This window comes from Dasypus novemcinctus, chromosome 3 (genome assembly GCF_030445035.2).
Source record: "Dasypus novemcinctus isolate mDasNov1 chromosome 3, mDasNov1.1.hap2, whole genome shotgun sequence".
NCBI classification, from domain to species: Eukaryota; Metazoa; Chordata; class Mammalia; order Cingulata; family Dasypodidae; genus Dasypus; species Dasypus novemcinctus.
The window spans coordinates 26,837,981-26,845,850 of record NC_080675.1 but is presented as its reverse complement, the minus strand read 5'-3'; the positions used below and the strand labels follow the sequence as shown (position 1 = coordinate 26,845,850).

Sequence of the window (7,870 nt, the reverse complement as noted above, 5' to 3'; positions counted from 1 at the left end):
CAAGTGAACCACAGACTCACTTCATCAGCAGAAAACTGCTGCGCTGCTTGGGTCCTCATCGACTTAAGGAGTAAGAGGACCAGGCCAGGTCACGTGGTTAACGGGAAGGCTAATATAAGCGGCAGTAATTGATGATTTACTAGATCAAAGACCTTTAAGCCAGGCAACAGTGATGACCCTTGCTTATTGATTATCATCCAACAGCTTTAAATTATCCTCAATGCCCTAGGGGACAAGCAGAGAAGAGCTGGTAGGGAAAGGGATTTAAAGAAGGTCAATAAGTTATCACCGGACAAGTTCAAGGCACGAAGCCCAGGCATGCACATTCTTTTCAAGTGCACTTACGAAAAGGAGAGAAGAAATGAAATAGGCTTCTAATTATTTAAATTGGAACTACACTCTCTGCTGAGCAGCGCATTAGCTAGCATTCTTCCTCCATGTGAGCTGTCGGATAGGCCAGAAGAAGAAGATTAAATATGTCAGCAGTGGGTGTGGAAATAATTGGGGGCAGTAATTGGCAGCAATCCAGGCACCCGATTGTGACTGCTGTCTACTTCTCCCTTTTCAGAATCTGAATTCACATTATCAGGTTGATGACCTCATCCAAGCTGGATAGAATTTATTAACAATAAAAATAATTGCAAAAATGGCTTGCATTTAGAAAATCAGATAACAACTCACAGCCTAGATTCTAGAGTGGCTTTATAAAGTGCATACGTTACTTCTGTTCCCATACAATAATATCTCTATTAGTTTTTAATTTTGTTACTTTCTTTTCAGTTGAATTCAGGATTAGATCTGGTGTCTAGTTTTCCAACATGGTTGGATTCATCCCTTTGTTGGGTGGGAACAAATATGCTTATTTTATTTGTTCTATTTGCTTATGTTTGCTCTGTTTATTATATCATTAATGTTTGGGTATCTTTTCTATTGTGTAGGTAAGTCAATAAAAGTTAGTTTGAATCTTTCCCTGAATAAAATTGTGAAGGTGAAATTTCCCTTTGTGACTCCCAGCTTAGTTTTGTTTTTAATAACTCTCCGTATAGTTCTCAATTTCAAGGTTCAGAGTACTCCACTTTTGACATTTCTTCCAGGAAGGGAACTATACCAAATAATTGCACTTTTGTAAGTATTTTAAGTAGTATCTCATGTGAATGAAAAAAATCTATCTTACGTTATTGAAATCTCAAGCATTAGTATTCAAGAAAAGGGTATTATTTGGGGGGATTGGGAGGCTCTTTCTAGCTAAAAGACTATGCGGAGATATTATAATAGGATATCTCATTTATAGGTGAAGTGTCCTTGCCTCTTTGGAGAAGAGATGAAAGGGATATTTCATCCTGAGGCTCAAGATGATGCTGTCTTCTGTTGCCCAAGCACTTTCCAGCCACACGTTGGGTTTGCATTGAGGATCTCATTAGCATTCTCCGTTAGTCGTAGGAGGAAGTCAGGGCCAATGATTTTAGCCTTTTTTGGCTGAGGTGGCTCAGAAAGGTTGTGATTTATCAAAAGGTTGTGGAACTGGGGCTATACTCCTTCCAATCAGACACAACTTTGCCCTCTTCTTCCTTCTTCTTTCCCTCCCATCCTGCATTGAACATCCACTATGTGCCTCGTCATGCCAGCCACCAGGGAGTTCCATGACCTTCCCTGCATCCTTGCCTACAAAGCAAGGTTCCTGCTCTAAAGGGGCCTACACTAAAGTAAAAAGGGACCCATAGAAAAGCAGTGAAGGCCATCAAGTATTAGAGAGACTGTGATGTAAGTATTTACAGAGAGTAGCCTGAGAAGATGGGGGAGACAAATTTAATATGGGACTGAGGGAAGGGGTGGGAGGGGGTAGGGGTGCGGTACTGTGATGCATCAGGGAAAGGTTCATGAGGCAGAGTAAGATTCTAGAGAAGAATTCAGTAAGATACTGAGAACGCTAGGAAGTTTTTCAGAAAAGGAGCCCATTTAATTTTGTATCATCCAGCCACAGTGTAGAATTACAAAGCATTTACAAATTATTTTACCAAAAATGCAATGTGTAACTTTGGAAAGCACTAACTGAGATCCAATTGCTCCTAGCTCTCCTCTCAGCAGGCAGCTGGAGATTTGACTGTGTGAGGGTCTAAGCTAGAGAGCAGTGGAGACCAGTCTCTCCAGGATGGGCAAAAAGGCCCAAACCAGAACTCAGAGAGCATTGCCATCTCATAAAACATTGAGCCGGTGGAGGAAAGGCCCCGGTGGTACCAGAGCGACATGGGAGAGGAGGGAGCAGGGAAACCAGAAGGGTGCATTGATTCTTATTTTTTCCATCTGGCAGTGCAGTTAACTTGGAGGCACTCCTGAGACAGAACCCCAGCCACTGGAATGGTGATGGGGAGGTGAGTGGGGGAAAATGGTGTGGAGATGACACCAAGAAGGCTGTTCAGTTGAAAACTTGTCCTGGGAGAGGGGGGAGAAGAACATGTGCTTTTTCTTTTTTTTTTTTTCTTTTTTTTTTTTAATTTTTTTTAAAATTTTTTTATTGACTTTATAATAATATTACATTAAAAAAATATATATGAGGTAGCATTCAACCCCACCCCCCCCCACCCCACCTCTCCCCCCCCCAAGCAACACTCGTTCCCATCATCATGACACATCCATTGCATTTGGTAAGTACATCTTTGGGCACGTCTGCACCTCATGGTCAATGGTCCACATCATGGCCCATACTCTCCCTCATTCCATCCAGTGGGCCCTGTGAGGATTTACGATGTCCGGTGATTGCCCCTGAAGCACCATCCAGGGCAGCTCCATGTCCCAAAGATGCCTCCACCTCTCATCTCTTCCTGCCTTTCCCCATACCCATCAGCCACCATGTCCACTTTTCCCAATCCAATGCCACCTCTTCTATGTGGATATTGGATTGGTTGTGTCCATTGTACCTCTATGTCACGAGGAGGCTCAGATTCCACATGGATGCTGGATGCAATCCTCCCATTTTCAGTTGTAATCACTCTAGGCTCCATGGTGTGGTGGTTGTCCTTCTTCAACTCCATCTTAGCTGAGTGTGGTAAGTCCAATAAATCAGATTGTAGGTGCTGGAGTCTGTTGAGGCTCAGGACCTGGCTATCACATTGTCAGTCCAGAGATTCAAATCCCCTAAATATATCTTAAACCCCAACACTAACTGCACCTCCAGCACATTAGCATGAAAGTCATATGAAGAGAGATCCCATCTGAGTCCAGATTCATCACACATAAACACCATTTCCAAAGAGGAGCCATCTGACCTGGTAGTTAATCCCATCAGCCATGACCATAACTCCCATGGGTCTCTTTAGCCCTCAAAGGAACCAATATCTGGGGGTTGAATCTGCTTTATCTGTCTCTCAGACTCTGCTCAGTTGTGCATAGGGGCAATCCTTCTGCCAGCCTCCAGACTCTTTTTTAGAGACTCATAGCCATATAAACTCATTTCTCCTTTCCATTTCCCCCTTACATTAGGTCAAACAGCATTTTAAAGTCATGTTATTTTATGTAGACAGGGATATTCTGCTGATCCGCATTGAACCTTCCATATAAGGTCATTTTGCAGTTGCATCATCAGTTGGTAGTTGATAGTGGTCCCTCGGTGCCAGGGAGGCTCATCCCCGGGTGTCATGTCCCATGCTGGGGGGAAGGCATTGCATTTACATGCTGAGTTTGGCTTCGAGACTGGCCACATTTGAGTAACATGAAGGCTGACAGGAGGAAATTCCCAGGCACAATGCTGCTCTAGGCCTTGTTCTTATTTCAGGCTTATAACATGTGCTTTTTCTTTAGACAACATTCTCAACTCCTCTCCTTGGAGCTGATTCTATTAGACAACATCCCTGTGACAGCTGCCTCTGTCTTCTAAGACAGCAACAGGTATAATCCTTAATTTCACCATTTGTCTATCTCCCTCCATTCCCTCCTCTGCCGGCTTGATCTGAATCTCTTCTGAGAGGTTTTCCTTTCCACCGTATCTAAACTATTTGACCACTTCTCATAATGCTTCTATTCACTATTATTTTCTCCCATATCCTGTCATATTCTATGCCAATTCTACAAGATAGGAATCTTGCCTGTCCTTGACTCTAGAATAGTATGTGGCACATAGTATGCCCTCAATATATAGTGAGTAAAAATTTGATAGCCAGTTTTTTAAAGAAAGGGATACATAGGTGTTTTATTCTCATGAGGAAACAAGCAGATAATGTACAAGGGGCAGGCTAGAAAGGGGAACTAACCCTTATGATGCTAAACCATATGTTACACACTTTTCCCTAAAATATCTCAGGGTTCACAATACTTCTCATCAATGGGCATTGTTATAGCATCATCATCACTCTGTAGATAAAGATACAGAAGATCAGAGAGGTTTCCCTGCTCTAGGTTACCTAGTCACTGAGCACGGAGCTGGGATGTGCACCTGGCGTGTCTGAAACTGAGCCATGCCGCCATCACTCTGACAGCCACAGACAGGATATTGATCTTAGTGTCAGGAGATTTGGAATCTCTTGCAGATATTTTCACTAATGAGTGTTATGTTCTTGTTTTTTAACATATGACTAGAGTATAGAAGAAACTGCAAGTTTCTACTGCTTTCTTCTTTCTATTTACATGGCCTACATTAAGATTTCTCCCTAAACTTGGTGATTTCAGATGACACTGAGGGGTTTTTCTGAGTACCAATGATTATACAACGTAATTTCATTTAATACGATTTCTATTCTGCAGTGGATCTGTTGGGTGAAATGTATGATGCAATTTGAGAAACATAAGGGATCCAAGCCCTTTGAGATGCTTGTCACTCACTAGATGGCACTGTTGTATTAACTTTATTTTCTGTTCAAGGATTAAAACCTTCGAGTATATGTTCTGTGATATCATAGCTGTCAAACTTTCCATACTTTCCATGTATTGGTATAAGCACTGGGCGAATGGGGCATAAGAAAACTATATGGACAAGTGTCATTAGTATGAGTCCTAAAACCTAGTTCAGATCATAGGACTATAATAAAATTGTAATTTTTGTGGCGATACAGTAACATTTGAGTACATTAAGAGGCTGAAAAATAGTGTCTTCCTGGGGTAGATTTTGGCCTTCAATGGGTTATGGCACCAATGGGGACATTTTCTGACAGGAGGTAGAGGCAGAAAAGTATAAATCACTACTAAGCACAGAGTAGGTTCTCTAAAACAGCTAGACAGTGGAATTGCCATTTCAAGACAACTGAATTTGTCTTCTCCCTTGAAAGCCAGTTTACCCTTGTGACTTCCGAATATCTGCCAGTGGTACTAACATCTCCCCAGACCTCTGGAAGATTATATTGTTCAAGACCACTCCCTTGTCCTTTCCCAATCCCAAGAATTGTTTATTTTTCAAAATCTCTGCCCTACCATTGTTTGCTTTCCATTCCCACCATCACAATCATAATAAGGTCCTTATTGTTTGCCTCCAGTTTTTAGACATTTTTCTTCCTTGAATTCTCTGTCAATCCTTCCTTCATTGTACTTACAGTATTGGATGGGAATAATCTTCATAATTAAATGAGAAAATGAATGGAAAACAATCTGTTGTCTTATGCATAGTAAGTTTTAAGTAGCAGGCAGCTGCTGCTATATACATGGGCTCTGTTTAACACTTTTGTTGTACTGGGTTGTGCGGACACTCATTTGAACAGCCTCTACCACATGCTAATTATTGAACCAGGCACTTTACATCTATTATTGTATTTGATCACGATGCACTGTCCACTTTTGGAACCTGGTAATGGGGACTCCAAGTCCTGCTCCCCTTCAGCTGCACCCCTCCTCATGGCTGAGAGGTCTTTGGACCAAGCATCCCTTATCCTCCTGAGCCTGCTTCCTTCCTGGGGCCCTGGAATTCCTGGCTTGAACATCCATGAGTCTTGTTTCAGGGCCTGCATGGGCCTTTTCTCCACGTCTCCTCTCCTGAAGTCAGACTTCGCTGCCCATTTGTGCACAGGGTGACCAAAGTACAATAGTCAGCAGAGTGGCGAGGCATTTGGGAACAGGGCTTGGACTGGGTGGCCACTTACATGTGTGTGAGGTCCCAGGCCATGCAAGACGAAGCTGGGGGAGGGAAGAGGGGCAGGGAGACTGTGTTCCCAGGACCAGTTCTCCCTGTGCCACCATGTTCTAGCGTAGAACTCTGAGAACCTGGGAAATTCTAAATCCAAGCTGGGTCTTCCAAGTTGTTATGAAGAAATATTTGTTCAGATCAGAGGATAACATTTTTCATAGTTTATTGGCTTAATTTCTGACTTCTGGTTATTCAGATATATGTTACGTAGGTCTCTATGCCTAGTCTTGCCCTTTGCCCCACAAATGCTAGAACCATCATGGCTTGAGGGTGATCATCCCTACTCTATAGATAAGAAAACTAAAACCCGAGAAATTAAGCACAATACTTCATAACTCTAATAGACATTTTTTTTTTACATTTTAATATCTCTGAAATCAAGATGCATCTTATAAGAAATGACCTTTGGGTTGTGTGATAGTTGAATCAGCAGTATTGATTTGGCAATGTAAATAATGGTGTAGCTTTGATAATGGCACAGCAAATAATGATGTATTTTAATTGATGGCATCCGAGATTCAACAAAATCAGTAGCTTGGCTAGTTCACATTCGTTATTGGTGGCACTGAGATTCAAACTCCCATCCTAACTGGATGACTCTTAACCAACTTCTGGAAGCACATCTTCCTGACGGACATTACCTTTCTTTCTCCTCCCTTGTTCTGTGTTTTCTTTAGCATTTTGGATGTGGTTGGAACCACATTATCAAGCACATGCTTTTACTTTGAAATGGAAATATGTCTCATTAGTTGTTTTTTATTTTGGTACTGGGACTGGGGATAGACCCAGGACCTCGTAGGCAGGAGGCTGGTGTTCAATCACTGAGTCACATCAGCTCCCCAAGTTGGTTCCCTCATCTGTTTGCTTGTTGTTTTGCTTGTTGTTTGTTTGTTCATTGTTTTGCCTGCTGTTTTGCTCATTGTTTGTTCACTTTCTTTAGGAGGCACAGGGAACTGAACCTGGGACCTCCCATGTGGGAGGCAGGCACTCAACTGCTTGAGCCACATCCACTCCCTGTCCCATTAGTTTTTTTTTTTCTTCTTCTTAATGGTCAAAAACTTATATTTAGAATTAACCAGCTGGACTCAGTTTAGATGATCCCAATTTTGTTGGCAACATCCAAAGCATCATAGTCAGGAGCCAGTCAGACCTGATCAGGTGTTGACCTTGGCCACATCATTGTCATTGGGTTTCTTCACAGCTTGTTTGATCTGGTGCTTGTTGGCCTTGACAATCACAATGAACACAAGTGTGTTGTTGTCTTCAATCTTCTTCACGGCTGATTCAATAGTCAGGGGGAACTTGATGATGGCACAGTAGACAAGCCTGTTTCTCCTGGGGGTGATTTTCTGAAGATATTTGGGCTGTCTTCTGAGATGCAATGTCTTAGGCCACCAGAAGGTGGATGACGTGCATATCTTTTTTTTGTGTGTGTGGCTGTGAATGCCTTTCAGTACTGCCTTCTTGGCTTTTGCTTTTGCTTTGGTTTTGGGAAAGGCAGCGGCTTCCTTCTTCGCTTTTGGTGCCATCTTCGTGAAAAATCCTATTAGTTTTAATTACATATTTTCTGACTCTTCACTCATAGTGAGGAAGGAAACAGCGACCCATGCATGGTTTTAGATGGTTGTACCATGTACCATGCATAGGGAAAAGACAGAGCATTCTAAGTCAGGCCTGGATTTGAGTTCTAGTTTTGCTCTTTAACTTCATGGTGCTGTCAGGCAGCTACCTTAACCTCTTTGAGCCATGGTTTCCTCATCTGTAGAA

At 42.3% G+C, this 7,870-nt stretch overlaps 1 protein-coding gene across 1 annotated transcript; it reads right to left on the bottom strand.

The window, feature by feature from the left end:
- Window positions 1–7,257: 7,257 nt before the first annotated feature.
- LOC131278101 (large ribosomal subunit protein uL23-like) lies at window positions 7,258–7,632 on the bottom strand. The gene has a single exon (XM_058294917.1). It carries the CDS (start codon window positions 7,630–7,632, stop codon window positions 7,258–7,260), a length of 375 nt encoding a protein of 124 aa, XP_058150900.1.
- Window positions 7,633–7,870: the final 238 nt, after the last annotated feature.